This window comes from Styela clava, chromosome 11 (assembly GCF_964204865.1).
Source record: "Styela clava chromosome 11, kaStyClav1.hap1.2, whole genome shotgun sequence".
Taxonomy (NCBI): Eukaryota; Metazoa; Chordata; class Ascidiacea; order Stolidobranchia; family Styelidae; genus Styela; species Styela clava.
Genome location: NC_135260.1, coordinates 7844027 through 7868307, shown reverse-complemented (window position 1 = coordinate 7868307; position 24281 = coordinate 7844027). Strand labels below are relative to the sequence as shown.

Here is a 24281-nt window from a genome sequence, read left to right as displayed (position 1 = left end):
ATAAGTTGATAAGAGAGACAAGATGCTGAGATGAGAAATAACTGGATAAACATACAATAAAAAAGATGTTCTACTGGCGTCCATGTGTATTCAGTTAATTTAACATTTTAATTTATTTATAACATTGTAAAATTTTTAATCCCGCCTTGGTACAACATATAGCCTAAATAAGTCGTCTTTTTGACTTTCTTCCTCATCGGTAGGCAGCCGGGATAAAAATGAAAATCCCATTCGAAATTTACTGAATTAGTTCAGTGTTAATCAATACCGGTATATAACCAGTGCCTGTTTTCTATTTTTTTTGGTAACTTTAATACAAAATAGATGTGGAGTACCACAAATAGAGAAACATTTCATTCATTGGATTAGAGTGAAACTGAAAATAAGGGGCTCGTACGTTTCTAATACTGGATATAATGTACAATGGAGTGCTCTTCGCAAACGGAATCATTTGAAACGTCTGTATCAGATTCGAAAGCTGAAGATGAGCTTGAAGTAGAAAAAGAAGGGAATATTATTGTACATCCATCAGCTTCTATTCCACTCCCATTTGGTGTGGTAAGCTTTTTTCTACATTTAGCTCAGTTTTTGCTAAAATGCATGTTTGCCATCCACCCCTTAGACGCAAGATTGCAAATTGGATTTCTTTGAAGGTCGAAAAATAATGCAATCAACTTTTAGCCATTCATGTATTTGGTACTCAAATATGATGTCGAAAGCATTAATTTGGATAAAGTTGGTAAACCAGTCCATTGAATAAAATATTATAACTGAAATAAACATATGATGGCAATCCCATGATTTTACACTTTTCGAGAATATACAAATATTGCCTACAATAAATCAATCTTAAATTTTTGGATGATAACATTATTCTGTGCTATAACAGATTTATATACACTTTGTAATAAATTGAATTTTCATGCTATTACCATATATGTATAAAACTGTGCATCTCTTGAACAAACCAGGTTGATCAAACATGGTTCTAGTGCGAATTTTCACCCATGCTACAGGGTCAATATATACTATATAGTTTTTCATCTTCACTTTGATACTTAATCTTAGTTACTCTGCTGTCGTTTACCGTTTTGCTGAAGTAACTTCTAAGGTTGGCGGATGGCACATTATGCTAAGCTTTTGGAATCTGATTGCCATCGCACATCTGATTACCCTGTTTTCGAATCTTGTGACCTATGTGGGATAATTTTATGTACCGTAACTGCTGGCTGGTCACAGCAGGTACCTATATATGGTGACCGTACATTTGAACCCACGTACATTCGAACCCATGTGTATATTCGCGGGTTCAATCAATATGCGGGTGCTAAAACCCATGGGTTAGGGTTAGTATGGGTTCAACTATCCGAAAAACAAAAAAAATTCCATGGGTGCAATAGCATACAGGTGCAATTGTCATGGGTTCAAATGTACGTGGGCTCAAATGTAATGGAACCCCTATATATATATATATTGATACCATTTTCTTATTTTTTAAGGAAGAAAAAGATGAAGTTATTTTCATTGATTTAAATTCCGGTGAAGGGAAAAGAATTTTATCTGATCCTGAGACAAGTGTGCCAGAATTATATGCTTTAGCAAGACAATTTGTTTCTCCAGTGTGTGATAATATTAGACTGATTATCAATGAGGTAAGACCAGCGTTTAGTGAAGCTTTCATATATTAATTTAAAATGAGATACTCAATAAATTATGTTAATTACAAATCCATACTATATTGATTTGTATATTTAATTTATTCAATTATCCATAGTTTACGTGTCTAATCTTCAACCGCAAAGGTCAGCAGATATGTACAACATTTATATTATATTTATTTCCATTTGTTTTTATTTCCAATTTTGCTTGAGCCAATATCACTGGACAACTGGCATTTGTTGTGTTTTGAATTTTTCACAAGAGATAAACATGCCTTTCAAAGTGATCCGGTCACACTGCATGTGATGACTCTTCATATAATCAATTTCAACTGTTTTAATAATATCAGAATGAAGTGCTACTTCAACTTGACAAAGAGAAATGTCAATAATGATTTATTTTAACAACTTATAATATTTATTTTTTAGATTATTAATCGTAATATTGGAGTAAATGATATTGATGCAACAACTGGAATGACTTTGTTACATTATGCTGTCAGAGCTGAAATTTTAGCTTCAGGTATTTGAATTCTCTGTGAAAGCAGCTGTGGGTAAAACACAGAGCTGTGAAGAAAATTTACAATTGATCCCTGAACTTCACATCAAAAAAGCTAAGGCTCTGACTCTTGAATACAACTTCGAACTCTGAGACAGTGACCTTTTGATAACAAGCTTTCTTATTAAGAGATATGAAAACGCTCAGTAAATTGATTGCATTCCGTTTTTGTCATTTTTTATCACGATTGAAGTCATAGGTCATTGAAGCTCAGTGTCCTTTGCCACATTCATGATTTCGTTGTAGAAATAATTTTAAGAGATAATCTTAAATCTTATTTTATTATAGATTTTTTCATAATATCCATAGTTAAGAATTTTGTTTATTTTGAGTTAACCGTCATCCCTACCTTAGCTATGTATATTTTGAATGATTCACATTACTTTTAAGTAACGGTACAATAACTCAGTTTTAATTAATAAACTATTATTTTCAGATAAACTTGCTCCAGTTGAAGCGCTCAGTACTTTGTTATGTTATGGAGCTGATCCATCGCAAAGATCGTTGCTCACAGACATGAATGGATTTCATTTCGCTGCTTATTTTGATTGTCCATCTTCTCTTGAAACAATGATTAATCATGGAAGTTCTTCTAAATACGATGTTGATTGTTTATTGAACAGCCTTTGTAGTGAATTTGAATTTGGATCTGCTTTACATATTGCTGCTATGAATTTAAGTGTTAATGCTGCTGAAATTTTATTAAAGGTAAAGTCTTCAGTTGCGGATAAAAAATCACGCTTTATTTATGTTGTTTTACCTCTTATTTCCGTAAATATGTTATGTTATGTTATATGCTCATATGTTATAGTAGTTTGGTTGACCTATTTTGCAACAGACTGTATTCTCAATTTCATCTGGAATAAGTAATATATACAGAAACAGAAAGTATACACTGTTCAAGGATAAACCAAAGTAACTTTGTGGTTGTTTTCTTTTACAAAAAAAAAACCTTATGAGCGAACCACTGGTTTTGTGACAAACCAGTTTTCAAAGCTTTCTAGTTTCATATCAATCCGAACCCAGAATATGTCATCATATCCACTATAACTCTGAAAGTGATTAGTCAACTGTCCGAGTGTAGAAAGCACCAACTGGTTGGCAAATCGTGTTACGGACAAGCTTGCAAATCAAGTTACGGACAAGCTTGCCATTAAAGCTCTGATCACCCTGCGCTATAGTTCGCATGTTCGAATCCTTTGGGAGATGATTATGTGCAATAGCTGGGTTCGGCAATAGGGGGTCTTACATAGCTCCTTCCTCCACCTTCAAGTACATGCATCTGAAACAAACATTTGGTTAATTTTATTTCCACACCTGACATGGACAGGTAATCGCAAGTCATACACCATATTTATGATGTCTGATTATCTACTCTCCCCCCTGATAAATATGAAAATTCTATCCTAAATTTGCACATGACTTGCTTCTTTACATGGGAATGGAACTGATTAATTGCCAATTATTTTATCAATACTAATTACATATTTCAAATAGATTCTCTATTTTTTACTGATTTACTTACAATTCTTTCGTTTCAGCATGGTGCTGACATCAATCTTAAGGATGATTTAGGAAGAATTCCATTGTATTGCATTCCCCAGAACACACATAATAATGAGGAGAGAAGAAATGCAGAGAGATTACGATTAATTCTCAGTGATAGGCGAGTTATAGTCACTGGAGATTTTTGCTTATCCTTGAATAACTTCTGTTCTCTTACAGAGGCTTTTGTATATATGCGCAAGTGCTGAAAGTTTTTTAGGATCTGGTGGTAGGATTAGGGGTATAAATTATCTACTCCAAGATATTAGACTGTGGGTTAGTCCAATAAATATGACCCTATCCCAATGCAGTCTGACCGGGATCTCAAGTCCAACTATCCCAGTTTCTGCTTGATCACTCTCAATATCTTTTTACACTATTGAGGAAATAATTTGCATTCAGAAACTTTTGTTCGGAATGATAATCAGAGGTTGGAATTTATCTTTAAATATAGAAGTAGATAAAGTCGATTGTTAAAAACTTTGTATGAGTTAACTAGTGACTGAGAAATGCAATCCTATTGAACTTTTTTTCTATTATCGTTATTATTATTTCTAGCCCAGACAAGAAGATTTTGAAGGAATCATCAAAAATCAACGTAGATCAGCATAAGCCGAGCACGGTAAACAAAGGGTTGAAAGCAAGTTCATGGCACGAATCAAAGAATTTGACAACAGGTTTGTTCATTCACGTCATTATAATTTGTATTTTTCCATGAAATAACATTAAATATCAAATTTAAAATAGGTTTATTTCAAAATAACTTTAATGCTATTTTACGGTTTTGTTGTCTAGAATAAAGTTTTTCTTCGTGCATGAGTATGTTGTTAGATTGTGTTATGTTTTCATTGAAGTTGGTATTTCAGACTTACGATCCCCGTAAAAAATTTTTACAGAAACTCTAAAAACGTTAGTTTAGCAAGCGTTCCCAATAAAGAAGCTATTACTAAGGAAGACATGCTTAGCCAAATTTTCAAGTTTTCCTAACGAGTCTATTATTAAACAAGACATGCTTATTTCAAATTTTTAAGCTTTCTTAACGCGTCTATTACTAAAGAATACATCCATATTCATAATTTTGTTCGATTAATGTTTAATTTCTTCGAGAGTTTGTAGCTGAAGTCAATAGTTGAAAATTGAGTCAATATAATTTTCTTTAGACTCTACAGCCTGAGGTATGAATTAAATCATACCACACATTTTGTTTATCTCCTCAAAATAAAAAATGTAATTGATTATATATATTACGGTAAATCATTCTTGTTTTGATGTTCGAACTAAACAAAAAACACCTGTTCAACTAAAAATTGTTTTCCTGATTAAAAACCTTATCTTTTATTTAGGTAAAGATGCCATTGATAATAAATGGAACTTCAACGTTGGTGATCATGTGTTTGTATCGGGAACAAAAAAAGGAATAATCAGATTCATTGGAACAACTAAGTTTGCTTCAGGTTAATATTCTATTTGAATAGGATAGGGTTTTTATAAATTTCCTGAAGGAGAGAAAAGTCATTAAGGAGCTTAATCATTTGGCGAACCATGTAAATGTTTTTGATATTTTGAAATTAGATTAATATACTAGTAAATCGACACAGAAATTTCCCAATCATTGAAATTTAAAATTGAAGAGTAATGATCTAATGAAGGCCACTGTGGTGGCGCAGTGAGGGTATTGTGATAAGTGCTGTGTAATAACAGTTGCGCTATAAAGATCAGCGGACAAGAGTGATGATTCAAATTCATCCCATATTTCATAAAAAGTGTTCCCATTTATTAAAAACTGGCAAAGTTTTGGGTGGAAAATCTGGCGCCATAGGAAATTTATGTAGTATATTGTGATACAAAACAATATTTCATTGCTTTTAATCCAGGCACATGGTGCGGAATCGAGCTTCATGAACGAATCGGAAAGAACGACGGAAGTATAAACGATGTTCGTTATTTTTCATGTGATTCGTCACGAGGTGTTTTTGCTCCAATCAATAAGCTTTCTCATGTGACTACAAATTCTTTACCAAGGAGAAGTAATTGTAAGTACGAGATTAAATAATTATATGTCGAGCATGGGCCATGGATGGAACGTGCTTAGGTGCACGCTCCATCTATGGCACATACTCGACTAATTAATATGTATTAAGAATTAATTTCCTTCTGGATATTAATTTAATTAGTCAGTAGTATTTAAAGTAATACCCTATAAGTGGATAAATAAGCTGCAGAGTTTCAATTATTGGTAATATGTATGAATCCACAATGCATCAGAGTAAATTTTTGGTCTCATAAATTGTCTAGAACAGTGATTTTCCACTTTCTGATGGGGTGGAACCGTTAAGCTTGTGTAATTGGTTATATGTACCGGTATATACAATTATATTTGTTACCATAAAATACGCCAATCAAAATATGCGAGACGAATTTGAATTGGAACACCTGAAGGATATATTATACCTGTGTATTTGATTATATTTAAATAATTCACATGTAATAATATAGACCAGGGTGGTCCAAACCCAGGCCCGCGGGCCACATGCGACCCGTGTCTCATTTGGAGAGTAATCAAAAAAACGCATTTCGTGTTGTTTCGTCATAAAATTAATCAGAAAAATCTTTTGACATAATTATTGTCATCACTATTGTCACTGAATTAAATACTGTTATGGATAGCTGGGGAAACTAGCGAAGTTGAATGATGTGCTTGGCGGTCTAAATTGTTATCTGGCTTTTTAACTTTTTGGTCGGGAATTATATGCAAACAATATAGGCATCATAGAAAACTAAAAATCGAATGCGGATTCTATTAGCCTAGAATGGCTATGCCTGATAAGTATGTGTTTGCACAATAAAGGTGTTTGTTTTGTATTGCACTGTTTACCTATTCTTGGCACTATTGTGGCCTGCGAACAATGCAAAAATAATTTTGAGGCTGGCGGAGTCGACAACCTTGGACCACCCTGATATAGACTCTCTGATTTGAATATAAACTTATATAACCCCTGTTATTTCAGATAACTGATTTTTGTTTACCAGTTTACGATAAAGTCATATCCTCTGTTCTCATTATTTAGCTTAACAAAATCCGATATTCTTCACTTCACGATATTTTTTTGGATATGATCACTTTCTGTTTACATAATATAATTCGATCCTGTTTCAATTCTTTTGTGTATTGTAAGAGTGTTTTGGTAATACTTTTCCTTGTTTGAATCATAAACAAAATTTATTGTATTGACAAAAATAATTTGTAACTCAAGAAGTTATAGATTTATAGTATGTTGAAATAGCAAAGCAATAGAAGAAAGGATATATTCTCATGAAAGATGTTCAGAAAATTAAGTTCCAATGAACGATGAAGTTGTGAATATTAGTGTTTCATTCAACTCTTATGCCTAAATGAATTTGAGCTGTTGCCATAAACGAAGTTGTAAAGCCAGTAAAACAACCACCTCTGCCTCAACTTTACCTATTGTCTTTTTTGAAAGTTATTAACTGATGTTTTCCGTTTCAAACTATAGTAGCTTATTACTTAGTGGTCATTGTTTTCCAGAGCTTTGTTTAGAGAAAAAAGAATATGAACATGATATAGAAAAAAAAAATCTGCATTGGAACTGTCAGGCTCATACACCATATTAGTGGTTAATAAGCTTCATTCACATCGTAGCAATCAATTTTTTTTTTAATCCTTTTTAGCAAGAACTAAACATGCAAGGTCAAGATCTGTTGGACGTCAGCCGCCTATTCATTCTTGTTCAAGTAGTGGAACGAGTTCAAGAGAATTGTCTCCGTAAGTTTTTTATTTCATTATCTCATTGAAGGTGGAGCGTATGGTTTCTTTTGGTACATCTGTTTAAACGCAGCCTTCTGGGCAAAAGCTGTGTTGGTCTTGAACTATTTGGTGACGGATTTTTGTTGCAATCTGACTAAATTGGCAAAATTGCAATGTGGTGTATTAGTCATGAATTTATTTTAGTTCTTGCTAAAAATCTTCATGCTTTTTAAATCTTGAGAGTATTTTTATTCCTAACCTTATGCTTTTACATTTTATCTGCCTATTTTTACTTTTCAATAAAAGTTTTCAATTTTTTGTACATGCCTGATTGGTGACAAGTCAGACGGCCAGGAAAAGCTGTCCCCAACCGTCAGATTTCTCTCGCACGTCCATACCCAAAGCCTATTTGCTGTGTTCTTGTAAATGACGTATGTGTCAAGCAGTCTGAATGAGATCAGTTGAGTCAGCGGGTACTGCAAGTATGGGAGATGAAAACGAAGACCCACTTATGTGCTATAAACCGATGACTAGTCACAGTTATTATAGGAACTAGTGTATGGTGACGTGAACATTTGATCAACTGGTCTCATTTTAAGCAATTTCAATTCAATTTATTTTCGACGTACAGTTGATTGAAATATTTATCCAACTTTAATTTAATGATGTTGCTGTTGAGTGCATAAATTATATTGTATTTGCTAATGATGATGTTCAAATGCAATACTCTTTCACATAAAAAATTTTACTAATTCTTACAGAACATTCAATGCTCGACTTCGAATTGGAACAATTGTTTACTTGGAACATCTTAAGGAAAGAGCAGAAATAAGGTAAAGCTGATGACGATATCATAAAGTCATCCTCAACAACAATGAACTATAGTATAAGGTTTTGGTGACTTTTGCATTACAATGTTCTTTCAGCAGAGTGTGTGAGAATGTTTTAAATATTGTGATATCAGTGTGTATTAATAAGCGCTTGTTCTTGATATATATATATATGAGTTTCTATGAATGTATTGTTCAGAAGATTTTATTCATCAACAAAATTATGACCAAGTTTTGAACTATTCAACTTAAAAGTATAAATAAATCTTTTTTTTTTTTAATTCCAATTCATTTGTTATATACGAACACAGATACATTGGAAGAACAGATTTTGCTGATGGAGTGTGGGTTGGATTAGCTTTACCTAGACCAGTTGGAAAAAACAATGGAACAGTTCAAGGACGACAGTACTTCAAATGTAAACCAAATTGTGGAATCATGTTGAAACCCAGTCGTATTTTTTTGAATGGCATCAGTGGGGATAATTTGCTGTAAAAAGTATTTTAATCTGCAGGATTGGGGAGTCGGTTCACAATGGCTCCTTCAAACTGTGACTTGGTATGGCCACCACCACGAAACATCAGTCCAAATGCAGTTTCGTGGTAGCAGGACTCAAAACCATGATATAAGGGTTTTAAAATTAAAATTTATTATACAAATTCAACTTGAAATTTATGAACTAATATTAGAAATTAAATATTAAAAAAATTATAAATTGAAAAGCGATAGATAAGTATTAAAAAATAATACATGCGATAAAAATGTCAAGCGGTTAAGAGATGGAAGCCACTGAAATTTTCTGGTAGCTCTCATCTATTATCGTAAACTTGGCTCCAGCTCATTAGAACCGGATTCAAAATCACAATAGTGATTTGACTTTCAACTACTCATATATTCATGTCTGTTTGTGTGAATTTTTTTTCCATAATTAGCCTTGCAACAGTTGATTGTGATGTTAATCACTATAATCTTTTCATTCATATTCATGTAACCAGTCCCTGATATATATTTTTATATAAGAGATATTTTTTAATGTTTATATGTTGACACTGTTTTTGACTTAGCTGAACCACTGTTTGAACCTAATGAAATTAAAGACTGTTGTCTTCAATCTTTTCACTGTATAGTTTATGTTGAATAACATTTTTGTTGATGAAAATCAATTTAAAATCATAATCTGATCAAAAGAAGTGGGTAGGATAGGATATAATTTTTACTGCAAATCTCAAAGCATTCGGAATGTTGCTAAGAGCGGAATACGCTCCTTGTTTTAACCTTCAACCTTTGTAATAATCTTGAATTAGAAAATATACATCAGTTTGATTCTAGTTGGACAACATCTATGGTTATCATCCACTCACTTGAGTTGTCGATTATTAGTTATTTAGTTTAGATTGTTGAGTATATTCTTTTTTGTATTGTGTGACAATGAATCAAGTATTTCATAATCCTCTGTAATAATAATTGATAATAATGACCGGTGTGAATAACTATGATTGATCTTGATTTTTCTTTATTTACTAAATATGCTGCATTTCTTCAATTGTCAATTATATGCATTCACTGTGGTATGATTTGATTTTGTTGTTTTAATTATTGGCGCTCTCATCTGCAAGTTCTACCTGCTCCGCTCAATGCAAAATATCTCTCTAAATTACCTATATATATATATGCACCAAACACCTCTCGCAGGAAGGTTTTGTAGAAAAGTTCTGCTCGACATGGATAGCGCGCAAGACGTGGGCAAGCGTCAAGCGCACAATATTGTTTTTGAACGAAGTATAAAAAAGGACATAATCATTATTTGCAACACATGTCAAAATTTAATGAAAAACAATATATTCGTTGGCGTTACGGTAAAATAATAATATTATTTCTGGCTGAACCCTGAATAGCTAGCAGCTTGGAAAACTTCTTGGATGTTGCTTTCTTTCTTTTCGGGAGAAACGTCGTCAAAGAAAATTCGACATCCAGTTCTTAAATCAAAAGGTGTGCTGGTCTGTGGGAGCTTTGTCTGAAAAATGATAATTCAAGTTTTCATTAATTTAACAAGAACTGTTGGAGCAGCACGCATTTAGCGACGTCGCTAGGTTGATGAGATTTGGAACGTTTCGAGGTTGAAACGATCATACGGCTGTCATGTTGGAAGTGCATCTCAATGCAGAATGATTCCTCGAGTTATTTCGACTCTGCTACGCGCATTTAATAATGAGAATTGTTTGCGTGTGACTAAGAACTGCTCCGTTTTTGATTTGAGCAAATTTGTTTTTAAGATGATTGCGTTGCAACAACTCAACTTCGCAGATAATTTATCGTTGAGCCAATTACGATACACAAACTCATTCTTAGGTAGATGTAATTTTATGTATTTTGTATAAAAATACCTAAGTTATAAGTTTATTTCGACTCCATAATCAGCAATAGACGATAAAAAAAAATAGATTAAAGTAAAAGTAACTGATTATAGGATCGGGAAGGCGAACAAAACCTAGAGTAAGGTTTGAAACGTACAGATTTTAGATGGAAAGGTATTGATAAAAGAAGTAGTACGTGTTCGCTCACCCAAAAGTAAAAAAAAACTAATGAAGGCACGCACGCACACACACACACAATCATCGAGACATGATACTGTCGGAAGCGAAAAAAGCGAGACTTGAAAGTAAAAAGGAAGGAAAATATACAAACAAATAAAAAAAAATGAATAAATTCTTTTGCCACACCAAATTAATAATTTTATGAAGATTGCCAAATTGGATACCGAATTAGTCAACAAGAGTAATGTATTGTGGATAGAAAAGTATTCCTCAAAATATATCGTCATACATATTAATATGAAAGGTTTATCTTTGAGAAATGGATCGGATAGAGTTTAACCTTTTTTGATGTGGTCAAGCAATAGAGATATTCGAAATTAATATATAGATATGATTTTATGTATTCAATCGGACTCACCCATGAATAGTCACTATAGGTACTACGTACACTGAAAGCTGTGTAATCCGGAAGAGTCCACTGATACATATCCGGTAATCTTGCGTACACTGATCCAACATCCGAATTATTTCTAGCTGTAGATATGCTGAACGGGTAGTTAGTTGAGCATGATAAATACGACGGGATTGAAGGTGTAGAACCATGTCTAATGGATCGACTCATACCACCACATAATGAACTATTGTAAAACTGTAATTCCGTTTGGTTCTGAAAGTCTTCAGTTGTCTTAATGTAAGAATGTGGACACCCGGCACTTGATTTAGGAGACAAAATCGTCTGTTCTCGATTTTCCAGATTTTGTTGGAATGTTGCTGATAAATTTGGAACTTCGCATTGATCAGGATTCCTATTATATTGGCATTGATTTGCGGTTTCTTGCCGCGCTCGACCTTCCGTGTGTATGTGAGATGAATCTGCTATCCCTGCTGGATTTTCTTCCCTTGCATTAGAATTGTTTTGATCTGGCGTAGAAGGTTGTCGAGTCTGGTGATTTATTTCACTTTCAGGTAACAGAGGAGCTCTAATTTCATCAAAGTTTTCTTCCCTGTGTAGAATAAAGAATATAATACTCAATGTTAAAAAATAACTAATGTAAAACAAAAGAGCAATGCTCAAATATATGGCTCTCGCACTTCGGTACCGGTTCGTTAAAAACTTAGAGCATCGAATTTGCTGGAAAGATCGGCAAACAAACGCAGCAGTGGCGGTTACGCGTGGCGAATAAAAGAGTGCCTCCGTTAATCAAAACAAAACAGCAAAATTTTGGGTGAAATATCATGTCCAATGGGAGATTTGGAAATTTTAAAAACTATATATATATATATACTTAAAACTTGAAATCGATTGATTGATACAGCAGTTGGGGAGAAAAGCGATTTTTGCGAAAACGACAAAAATCATTCAACAACGACAAGAATTTAGCATAACGATCCGTATGTGCACTTTGTGTCCAATATCAAAAAACGCCTGGACAATATTCCAGACATTGCATTAAACGAGATAACCAATGCTATAGTAGAGGTCCGAAATCATCAAAAGTATATTGTTCAAATATGATATCCCTGGAGAGATGGTCGGCAAGAGATAATAAAATACTTTGATTTCGCAATGTAATACCGATGTTCACAAACGTTTTGGGCACGGGGGGATATAATTTTCGCATTTATCCCAAATCGTAAACTACTTCATGGTTCCATCTGAATTCAATAGAATATGATAAATAATAGTCCAGTACAAAACTTACCTTATGTCCTGATTACTTTGCGCTTCATCAAAAGTAAAATTTATTACATGTTCGTTCGATGTATTTATTCTTTGAAACGTTACTATAACGTTGGGTCGAGGAACAGATGGCCATATAGTTCTGGTAATAATATTTTTTATGTGTTTTTTGTGATAATAAACTACCAGAGCACTGATTATAACAAGAAGAATTCCAACTGTAGATCCAATGATAACAGGGACGGAATCTCTATGTATTAGCTGACCTGGAATAGAAAAAACATAATTTTGAATGACTGGAATAATTATTATTATGTTCAAATGAGGACACCACTGGTTGAGCTTCATTACCCTGTTGTTCACCATGTTTGTATCAAGTCGGTAAGCGTTGCTGATCTTGCAGCTGCTCGCTCAAATAGTTTAAATTATCCATTTACAAGACCAAGACCGTTCATTGGTACTAGCAGAGATACGTAAAGCTTAGAGTTTATATTTATATATGCGTGCCTGGGGTCATTTGGTCATTTTACTTGAATTAGAATACAAATATGACATCATATTATTACGTCATACATTTCAAGTATAAATGGCCCTTCTCTAAACAAAAAAATCCTGAACACGCCATTATTGTTTTGCGTAACTCTGTTGGTCAAGGTTATGTACAAGAAACACAATTCAATCATGTTTTTCTTTACTATTGATAGTTACATATGTAACGTATGTACGTATCCCACACCGACATGGACTGGTAACTGGGCGAAAGGCCGAGGCTCGCCTTATGATTAAGCCATCTTATTGGCTTTCCCTTCCGCCAGGAATAAATATGTAAATCCTATCCTATGTTGAATGGTTTTTTCATGCGATTGTACTTTTGCATTGCGATCCCATTAAATAAGCAAAGAAAAGAATCCCAATATCCGTTATCCTGATCTTTATTTAATATCACTCACCTATGTCACATTCAACGGACATGAACGTCATCGATTCACCATATAGAACAACTTCATCAGCTTCATTTATAGTATAAGCAGTTATGTTAACATTTCTGGTGTGAATATCCTTCTCACAAATATCAGAATGTTTAACGTTACTGTTATCAGTGCTGATGTTGCGAATTATTGCAGAATCGTTGCCAGAATTAACGGATATACGATATCCGGAGATTGGCCCATTCGGATGTAATGGCATTGACCAGGATAAAACGTCATCTTTGTCCTTTTTGTTCCATTGGAAGTTTGTGGGTGGACCTGGAGCTGAATGAAATATTGGTATTGGTAAATGTATATAGGAGCAACAAAGAGCAATTTATCGCGCCATTTGTTACGAATGTTTGCTGCTGACTGCCGAGTGTTGAACTGTAGTATTTCATAATAAAAATTTGAAATAGAAAACAAACCTGATATAGGGGTTCTGTATACTACGGCTTCCTCGTTTTTGTGGAAATGACATATTGGCTTATGTGTGTGATGGGAAGTGTCAGAGGGACAGCACATCCCCATTCTAGCTTCATAGACGGTGTCGCCATAAATATTGTCTGTGATGTTTGTAGTGATGGCGTTGCAACCGACGGCCTGGTAATTGTAAGTTAAATCGATTTTCGAAAAATAGGATAAGATAATTAAAACAAGTTTGCAAACTCCTTTATCAATAACATGGAATAGCAGCCCATGACACGATTCATGTTATGTTCATGATAAAATAAATAAATTCTGCATCAATGTGCAGACTACGTTGTGCAGTGCACAGTATGTCAATAGAAGTATTTCAGAAATTGATTTATGTATCAATATCTGCTGCTATAAGTAAACGACATAAATTCAAGTTAATAGTAACATGTTTTTATCCTGACTATTGCAGATTTATAGATTTGTTTGCGTTGGGACCTCGCGTCTTCACTCACCTCAGAAAAGTATTCGCGTTTGCAACCTCGTCCAAACCCCTGACATTCAGCACCATCAACTGCTGTGTAACTAATTCTTGGTTGTAAATACGATGTGCAATTTAGAGTTTCACGCAGCGACCAACTAGCTTGTAGTTGAGCGGGATAAGAAGTAAAATTGACTTCCAAGTTTTCGATGTTTGATAAATTGCCTATCCCTGAAAAAAAAATTTGAGTAAGTAAAAAGAGGACATGGTGTTTTCCGCTGTTGCGGGCAAATTAATTTTTCTTTTCCTTGTTATTATTTGTGTTAGCGCTTTGATCAGATATTACAAGCACATGTCATGTGGGTAAACCTAGCATTAGTAAATAAAAATACAGATAAGTTGTCCTTTTGTATCAGCTTATCCGGTCTATCGATTATCGAAAGCATGACATCGTATAAATAATGCCATATTTATTTGAGTCATTTAAACCAATATTTTGATTAAAATGATGAAATTTTAATTTACTGGTAAAAATTTATACGACTCACAAAAGTTTTTCTCTCAAACAAATTGCCTTTTACAGTGTCATGAAAAGTTCAATTATACAAAAAAAAGCTCGAACTAACTTGTAGTTTCCGGAGAGGATGTAACAGTCCGTGCGTATGTTACATCATTGTGTCTTTTTATCGCGCTCACGACGCCGACATATTCCTTACACATAGATGAAGATTTCGATATTTGAATGTTTTCTTTGGTACATAACACATTTTCTGATGCTATAATTTTTCGTACGGCAAATGATGTTTCGTTCACTTGTAATCTGTCGATGTGATTAAAGCATAAATGTTAGCAAATGGTTCAATTAACATGAAAGGATACTCCTGAAGTATACACGCCGAGGTGTCGCATAACCTGAACCCTAACCTGGTACACAACCTGAGTTCAGGTTGTGCGCCATCTTGGTGCGCATACTTCGAGAGGTCCCATGAAAGTAAAATAATGCATTATGGATGAAGACTATCAGTGTCGACCGTGCAAGAGAGAATTAGATTACGGCCAAATAAACAATCGTATCGGCCAAGATCGTATGTTTATACTGTTGTTGCCTCAACATTGTACATCGACATGTACATTTTTTTCTAAATTGTTGACGTTCGAAAGAAATCGGCTTTTATTCGCAACCAATCAATCCAAATTTTCAATAGTTAAAGATAGAATAAGCCGTTAGAAGACTATCGCTATTTTCGAATTCCCTCCGATTACAATGAGATCCTATATTTCATACAAAATTAATATTTTGATTCAGGAGAACATTTTTAATGACGCGTGGGATAGATTAAATTTTGCGTCTGTCAGTCGGTCTTTTACAAACTCGTTGCTAAGCAAGTCGATTTCTGTAATGGTACCTATGACTGATACATGGCTTTCATGTCCAAATATTTGATCCTTGCCGTTATGTTTATGTTTTATTACAGCTATTGTGATCTTAGAAAACCTTAAACATTGACTTAGGTGTTAAATTTCTAGGTATCAACTAATTAAATATTACACTAGATAAAATATACTAGTTAATAGTTTATTTACCTAACGAGTGTGGAATCTGATATGTAACATGCGTTCACATCATGATGTCCGAGATATTGACAATGTGCTACTTTCGCGGACGCACATCCGCATTCTGATCGCCGAAAAACAACAATTTTATGACTAGCATGTTACGAGAATCACTAGCGTGTTACGAAAATCCACTCTCTTTCGCCGCGAACTATTAATCAGTTATTTATTTATCAGAATTACTGAGTTTATCGGTCAGTATGCACAACACGATCGTGTTTTTCTCACGAGAAATAGTATGAGAGTGAGTTCTTTGAAATATGACTCAAATATTGAACAATGGGACAATATGCATATACACGATGTTACAGTTTAACAGTGAACGTAACTGATATTTCACAGTAACTAATTCTTCATTACCAAATTTACATTATCTCAGCCTGAGTAATATTTTGAACCAATCAGAAGTAGAATATATTGCGGCCCTTTAGTTCGGTGTTGATAAAGGTTTATACAACTGGATATAGATTGCACCATGAACACACAATAAAATCACATTTTACATCGTCACCGGAAATTGTTTATTACCTGCTGGTTTCAAATATGTTGATACGGCAGTCTTCGTAAGAATTTTTCATGTAGTTCCAATTTAGGATAAAATCGTCTTCCAAAACATTCAACTCCACACTAAAATTGTATTTTGGAACTGAAAAATATAAAAAAATAAAATTTGAGACGTAAGGATTTCTTATTCAATCACATTGATTCCGAGTAGCGTTTTCAAAAGTAGATAAGATTTGATTAAGATGAGTACATCATTACTTACCTTCTGATGGAAATACTTGTGCGTTTGTCGTTTCTGAACATCCTACGTTGTTGCAATTAGTTCCAGATATAGATATGCAGTCACTTATGTTAACCGACTGAATATGCGTTGTTTGAGAAGCCGTGAAGTTATACTACAAAAATAATTGTAAAAAATTGAATCACAGATTTTAAGAAAACCCCTATTTTGATAAGGTGAACATAAAGATTCAATATATATTTCCATCAAACAAAACTTATGAAATCTAACTCTTACCGAAGCAAACACACTTTGGTTACAATACGTGTAAATTATTCTATAATAAAATCCAGGTTCATCCTGTCGTGCATATTTAGCCCATTCAACTGCTATTGTGGGTCCAGTATCGGACGAAATATCAGTCGTAATCTCATTGAATCGTAGTGTTGACATCGGTGCTGGAAAATAAAAATACTGTTATTTATTTTTGTTTACATATAGTTGAACATCGAATGTCAATTTTAATATGAGCATAGCGAAGTCGTTCTTCGTCCGAAATTAAATTTTATTTTCGGACGAAAGGTAGAGAAATAGGCTTTCAGTGTCAGTATATACTTACGAATATCGCCAGTGCTGATGAACGCGGAATTACTCCATTCACTGGAAGGTCCGACAATCAATCCAACAGGTTTAGCAGAAACTTGAACTTGAACCAATGAATGTGACCGACGTATTTGGAAGGTGTATTTCTGTTTGGGTATTCTTTCGATGATCTTGATTGCATGTAAACGTTCAATTTATTTTGAAATATAATGAATAATGGCACCACACCAAAGCAAAAATGCACTAAATTTATAAAAATTAGCATACAATTATTAAAAAGGGGTATGACATTAAACTGTGATTTTCAAGTCACAAAGTAGATCATATGCAGTACAGTTATATTGAAAATGGTAAGATACATAAAATCGTGCATATTATTTGTAATTATCGAATTGCTTAGCTTTTATAAATAAAAATAATTTTCAAATGCACTAAGAGATAAAAATATTTGGTGTACTCCCAATCCTAAGATGAGCAATGGTCAATGAAAGTACAGCTTAATAAAATAATTGAGTTGAAATATTAAATTAATAATGTATTTGATAACAAAAAACTTAGGTATATAGGTATTATATATATATAGGTGAAAATATTTATATCAGTAAAATTTGCTGCAAGAACTCACATGCCAAGCCGTCGTTTCATCTCGAGAAATTCTGTATCGTAAACTATATTCAAATTTAGTTGAAGTCATGTTAGGAGGATTCCAGTTTGCATTTATTAAATAGATATTGGTTTTCTTCCTTATTTGCAATGTAATATTGGTTGGTGTTAATGGCTTCACTGCAAATTAAAATATGATAAACATTTTATTATATATTATACTCTTTTGCGTACATCGATGTTTTGACCTATTTTAAGAGATAATAATAAGTGCAATGACTGTGAAATCGGAAGTCTATTACTATTTATTTGATGCACGGTAGAGAAAAATTATATGATTTTTCAAATTTACTTCGGGGAGAGGATAGCCGATAAGACGGCTTAATCAAATAGCAAGCCACGGTCTCTCGTCATATCACCGGTTCATTTCGGGTATGAGAATATTTGAACGGATGCATGGACTTGGGGGTGAATAAAGCCGACGTGTGGTTACGTGAACCACCCCGCGACTGTGAAAAGTCCAGCAATCTCTTGCGCATTATCATCCCCCACTGGATTCTAACCTCCCAGTCCTTGCAGAGTAATCAGAGGTGCGATGGAAAACGTATTCCTAACGCTTCACCCGATGCTGTGATATATTATAAATTTGGGCAAACGCCGCCAAAACACTTAAATTTCTTACCCCATGATAAAGGATTCTCTAGTTCTGAATTTTTATATTTTGCAGTTCCAAGAGAATTTTCTGATATCAATTGAATGCTAAATTGTACGATTTCATCACGATTATTTGGATTTCCTTCGATTGGAAGATCACAACATTTTGAACTGATTTTCTTCGCCATTTGCCCTGACTGTATTGATGAACAGCTACCATTTGTCTTCGTCGTATTCCATTTCCGGGTATGGGTGTCCAGTACACCTTGCCTGAGAAAATTGATTGGAATTTAATTTGATATATGAGTTGTATATAGTATACTATGTTCATGTATTTTGAAATTGTTTAAAATTGATTGAATAAACACAAAAAAATGAGTTTGATCGTGATTTTCTATTCCTGATAATGTCCGTATTTTTTGAACATAACTTCTTTCTCATATGAGTTTGCTTGAATCAACGCACCAAGCCCCAAAAAAATAAAGCAAATCATCTAATTTCATTAAAACTAAAATCTGTTAAATCCTTCAATTATATATATATAAATGTTATGACAATATCTATTGATTTGGAATACAAAAATATAAGATTTCTGTTGGCCTACTTACTCAGCTACATATTTCAAGGTATAATTCGTTGTGATCCGGGTGGATCGTCCAATATCCCAACAACATTTCGTGTAAGAAAACGAATAGTGGGTTATGCAGTATAGATCTTGAGGTCTATCAGGGGGTTCTGGAAAAGACAGAAGAGCAATGAGTAAACTGGATTACAGACGAGTCACGATTGATATTTCGGTCCATAAACTTCATTTCATAGTTCGAGTAAAAACAGGACAAAATGATACGATTCAACAAAACTAGTACATGAATCTTATTTGTTGAAAATTAAAAGTGTATAATGAAAGGAATATGACCAACAAAATCACTTCTTTACGTTTCGTCCATTCTCTCCCAATGCTAGGTATAGGTTAAGCAAACAATGTTTCCGGGAAGTGAACATTATTGATTTCCCATTAATTATCACAAATCCCAGTAGTCATTTAATTCATTCAAAAATATACAACGTTGTATTTTCAATATGAGGAACAAAAACAAATTTTTCACATTTCGAGAGGAATCTAATTGAATTTTCAAAAAATTGAATTTAAATTTCCCTGGGGTCGTTCTCGCCAAACTATATATTAACAAATGGAAAGTTTCCAGACGTTAATAAGCATTATCTAAGTATTCGCTTTTGTAAGCATTCATGGTTAACAAATCCGCTTTGGAATATGGTGGATTCTGAAGATGCAATGACCACAATTCCTGGGCATTAAATATTACTTTACTATTGCAATCTCTTCATTAGAAGAACTAACCATGCATGAGAGGTTACATCACGGAAAAAATCGAGTGCAATTATAGCAAAGTATAACTTACCTCCGACCAACAGATTAATCCAACTAGAATAACTTTGTCCAGTGTTCGAGCATTCGTATCTTCCCGTATCATTGAATTGTACATTTTTGAAAATTAAATTCCGATCTTTGGTCTTCGGTAAAATATATGATTCATTGTTCTGTAAGAAACAAGATAAATGAAAGGTGTATGGAAAGTTTCCAAAAATGTAACAACACTATATCTTATTTAGTATACAATACTCAAGTAAAGTAAAATGCCTGTGTCTACGGATTACTCGTCTACTCGTATAACTTTACCTGTCGTATTCTCCAAATCCATGTTGAAGATTCGTCAAATCTATCAGAAGTCCTGCCATTGCAGACCAGTATAAGGCTACTATCAACCCGTACTTCGATTGTCGAATTAGTAAGTACAACCTCGCCTTGACTTGCTGAAGCCATCAGCCCACAATACAGCAGTAACAATATCTGAACATACTTATCCATGTTCTGTCTATTTCGCTTGATTAAAATAATGTGAAGCCATTTTGTAGTTATTTATACAACACTTTGCCGATTAGAATCGCACTGTCAAAACATTCCAAATTGGTATCTCGTAAAACTGTACCCTGATAATGTCGATTCTCGTTTATCAGGTGCATACACTGCAGGAATATTGATTAATATTCTTATCGCCCGGGGCTAATTTGACAATGGCTGAAATTGTTTATCGGTGCCATAATTTCCTATTGATAAATTTGCGTGGTTTATCGAAAAATACGAAATATTTTCACTTGTGAAACCATGCATGAATTATAACATTAATGGAAAAATAAATCAAACTAGAATCAATTCGATGTTATTCAGTATCACGCTACCGAAACTATAATTTACTTCATAGTTGACGTCACAAATGAAAAAAAGAGCCATCAGGTTAGAGTGGATTGTGCGGGATATTTATGAAATAATATTAATATGGTTTTATAATTCGCACCTCAACCGGTTTAGATCTCTACCCGCTGGGTAATCAAATACATTACGAAAATTTTATATCCCCAGTACTAAATCCTGCTTTAAAATTTCCTGGCCTTGTTTTAAACTTATGGATGCTTCCCCGAGCATCGACTTTCTTATTTACCTCCATAACGCCGGCCAATCAGGATACGTGTAAAATTTGACGTAACAATAAACTTTTTAACAGCCGCTCAGACACTTTTGTCACTCAGACATATTTCTATGGTTGTGAGTATTACCTCGTTTTCGCGGTTTTGCGTGCCATTAGTTTTTAGTTGTGTTTTGGTAAATAAAAGTCTATTGAAAAACCCAATGATCATTTTGTTTCTGTAGGAGTTTTATTTTAAATGCAGTAATCAAAAATTAGTCTATAAATAGCTGTGATAGAGTAGTTTAAACTTTTCTACCGGTACATTTGAATGAAAGGTTAAATGTTTTGAATTAAAATGATGGGTTGAAACATATGACCATGCAGGTTTATAGACGCCAAATTGTAAAAGCACTCTTGAAATGAGTACCAACAATTTTGCAATGGTAGAGTATAGAGGAAGACCATTGTGGGGATCGGAAGTCGGGGAAACATTCATTACGTATGTTGTTTGCATTGTTATTATCCTTTTACGTAGTCGATTGTATTATTTCGTAACGATGCGAGGTTGGTAGTAGCCGCGTGGATTTGCTTGATAAAACAGATAATAAGATTTGTTTATTTTAAATTAAGTAGTTAGGGTGCTGTTGCACTTGTTATTGTTAGGTATTCTTGATTGAATTTAAAATTTAGCAGGGTTAAGAATTTTGAAGATACTTTTAGTCACGAATAATGTTGACAAACTGGTTACTGAAGAATACTCCAAAAAGTCGCCAACGGAATAGCCTATATATCAGAAAAATTAGAATAGAACACTACATGTAGCTTCATAAATATTTGTGTCTTCAAGCAGTGGGGATCAACGCCCGACAAAAGACTCATCTCCTCACCCTCATCGGATATAAATACATCACTCAAACCATCCTTATAAGCGGGAGTACAGCGAGGAATTTATAAAGCTTTGTTTCACGTGTGTTGCTATTGTCGATAATAGTCTTCAAATTGATAACTAATTACAAGTTTACCAAATGCTTGGGTCGCGAGGAATTGGATCAAATTTTTTTGGGTCGCGCCAAAAGGTAGTTGCGGACTCCTGCACTAACTAACTAGTGCACCGCAAGAGATTTTCAAGTGTTCCGCGGATCTTTTTGCAATTTTAAAAAATAAGCTGTTTGTATTGCACATAGGCATGCATGCAACGGGCAAGTTTGTGAGACTTAAGTGCGCACTATCCATTATATAAATCAGTGGTCGGCAAACTTCAGGTACTCGCGGGCCACATACCGGTATACACATTTTACAGTAGCGCACGGGCCGCATTAAGTTGCCGCCTGCGAACAATCGCCAAATTAAACTTCAAATAATGCACACTCGCACCTTCCATTCTGTGCAACAGTCGTCCAACTGCCGATCTGACAGGCGAGTACGAAACTTATTTTTAGTGTAATGCATTTTAGATGAAGTTGCTCACAGCGGTATGTGCTTCCGAACGTGCACATTACACGTTTCGCACTGTCGCACAGATGATCGATCAGTTGAGCAGTCTTGGGGTCAAATTTCGTATTTGCAATGACACTTTTCATAATGACGTTTAACATTGGATCCCATAATAACTGCAATGCTGACTCTCAAACAGGTTTTGTAATACGCAAGAAGGAAAAATATTTTCCGTCCAAGCACGACCCTCATCGCAAATTTCCCTACGTTCCCGGACATTTTTTATATTTTCAAAATTCAAAATAAACTCGACATTCAACATCAAGTAAACGACACAGGCTACAACTGACGCTACCTACTACGAAAAAGCGCCACACATCAGCCCTTGTTACCACGTACATCCGCGTCGAGACAACAATGAATCTATATAAATTTTTTTGGATCAACTAAAGAATTACCCCCCCCCCCCGGACTCGCCTGGGGAGAAGATTTTACAGTTGGACTAACCTGGGAGGGGAATTCTTCAGTTGGTCTGAGTTGGGGTGACGATTCTTCAGTTGATCCCGTTTCCCAACTGAAGAATACCCCCCCTCCCCAACCCACCTAAGTCGATAATACCAGTTGATCCTTTATTTGACTAATTATTTGATAGGGTTAGGGTTAGATGGTCTTAGTTGGGGTGGAGATTCTACAGTTGGGTACTCTGGGGGAGATTATTTAGTTGTTCCAATTTTTGTTTTTCGCATTGAAAGTAGGGACGTCCTAGGGCCGCAGAAAATAGTTCGCGGGCCGCAGTTTGCCGACCCCTGATATAAATGATAATATTACTGAATTTGCCTCGTCGTTGTAGTAAGGAGGAAGGTGCCGACATAATAGTATTGTGATATCATAAGGTTTTTGTAAACAGGACGTCCATCTTCCACCAAGTTGACTTGCGCTTTCAGTTGGCAACAGGAAAGTAAGTTTGGAAGAGTTTTGGCTATCCGCTTATAAATTATATTCAATCGTCGGTGCAAAAGCTATCAAAATATTATAGCCATTCGCATCTTCATGGCACTGTAAACACGTATTTTCTGTTTTGACTGACTAAAATTAAAAGCAAAAAAGGGAGCGACGGAACCTTGTTTTCAATAGTTTCTCAAAACAGCCACTTACATCGCATTAACATTTGCAGAATAATTTGTCTAGGGCTAGCTTTATTTTTTCAAAGTGTGCCGCAAGATTTTTTTATTTGCTCAGTGCGCCGCGAGCATAAAAAGTTCGAGAACCACTGGCATATTGGGAAACACGAATATGGCAACGTAAGCAATTGAGCCCCATAATGGCGTCAAATCGAATAACTCCGGATGGAAATATCACTCAAGAGTGAAGCGATTTTTGGTACTTGATTTTACGAAATTCGCCAGCAAAAACATGAAACCCACCATTTTACACAGTTAATAGTTTCAAACAGATGCAAATCCGTAGATTAAGCAGTAGCAGTAGCTGCACACGGGCTATAAGAAGTACCAATATATGCATAATTTGTTGTTACCTTTGACTCCTGCCCGTAAATTTTTGTCCAAGTAAACTTCGTCCCTAAATATGATTCTATTGAGAGACTTTATTAACTTGAGCAGTTTAGGGCACTGTGCTACAACAAAGCAATCCAATTTATTAAGTGGAATAGATACAAGGTCCGAATATACCGGTAGATATTGAGATATGATCAAGTAGTGTGATAA

The 24281-nt window shown here is 34.5% G+C and overlaps 2 protein-coding genes across 4 annotated transcripts; one reads left to right on the top strand and one right to left on the bottom strand.

Annotated features, from left to right (window-relative positions):
* The first annotated feature begins 307 nt into the window (after positions 1-307).
* On the top strand, positions 308-9932 carry LOC120347279 (CAP-Gly domain-containing linker protein 3-like). 2 transcript variants are annotated; one of them, XM_039417181.2, is made up of 11 exons: positions 308-558; positions 1500-1652; positions 2088-2181; positions 2654-2925; positions 3759-3883; positions 4321-4439; positions 5106-5216; positions 5637-5795; positions 7453-7546; positions 8290-8361; positions 8670-9932. In XM_039417181.2, the coding sequence occupies exons 1-11, from the start codon at positions 424-426 to the stop codon at positions 8851-8853; spliced, it is 1518 nt and encodes a 505-aa protein (XP_039273115.2). In that variant the 5' UTR covers positions 308-423; the 3' UTR covers positions 8854-9932. The 2 variants fall into 2 exon arrangements, with proteins under 2 accessions (XP_039273115.2, XP_077973897.1); XM_078117771.1 differs by lacking the exon at positions 5637-5795.
* A 223-nt stretch (positions 9933-10155) lies between these two features.
* LOC120347278 (uncharacterized) lies at positions 10156-20667 on the bottom strand. 2 transcript variants are annotated; one of them, XM_039417179.2, is made up of 16 exons: positions 20337-20667; positions 20059-20197; positions 19246-19372; positions 18666-18907; positions 18006-18163; positions 17397-17550; positions 17075-17235; positions 16820-16952; positions 16582-16699; positions 15066-15259; positions 14474-14670; positions 13970-14144; positions 13524-13826; positions 12596-12839; positions 11311-11896; positions 10156-10372 (listed from the first exon to the last, which is right to left on the bottom strand). In XM_039417179.2, exons 1-16 carry the CDS (start codon positions 20523-20525, stop codon positions 10229-10231), a joined length of 3264 nt encoding a protein of 1087 aa, XP_039273113.2. In that variant the 5' UTR covers positions 20526-20667; the 3' UTR covers positions 10156-10228. The 2 variants fall into 2 exon arrangements, with proteins under 2 accessions (XP_039273113.2, XP_039273114.2); XM_039417180.2 differs by lacking the exon at positions 13524-13826 and having other exon boundaries at positions 20337-20666.
* Positions 20668-24281: the final 3614 nt, after the last annotated feature.

Bases quoted from the DNA above. Each gene is read 5' to 3' on its own strand.
- LOC120347279 (XM_039417181.2), top strand. From the start codon at position 424: ATGGAGTGCTCTTCGCAAACGGAATCATTTGAAACGTCTGTATCAGAT. The intron at 1,653-2,087 runs GTAAGACCAGCG...TTTATTTTTTAG, and splicing joins TTAGACTGATTATCAATGAG to ATTATTAATCGTAATATTGG. The intron at 2,926-3,758 runs GTAAAGTCTTCA...CTTTCGTTTCAG, and splicing joins CTGCTGAAATTTTATTAAAG to CATGGTGCTGACATCAATCT.
- LOC120347278 (XM_039417179.2), bottom strand. From the start codon at position 20,525: ATGGATAAGTATGTTCAGATATTGTTACTGCTGTATTGTGGGCTGATG. The intron at 17,236-17,396 runs GTAAGTATATAC...TTTATTTTCCAG, and splicing joins CATCAGCACTGGCGATATTC to CACCGATGTCAACACTACGA. The intron at 16,700-16,819 runs GTAAGTAATGAT...TATATTTTTCAG, and splicing joins ACAAGTATTTCCATCAGAAG to TTCCAAAATACAATTTTAGT.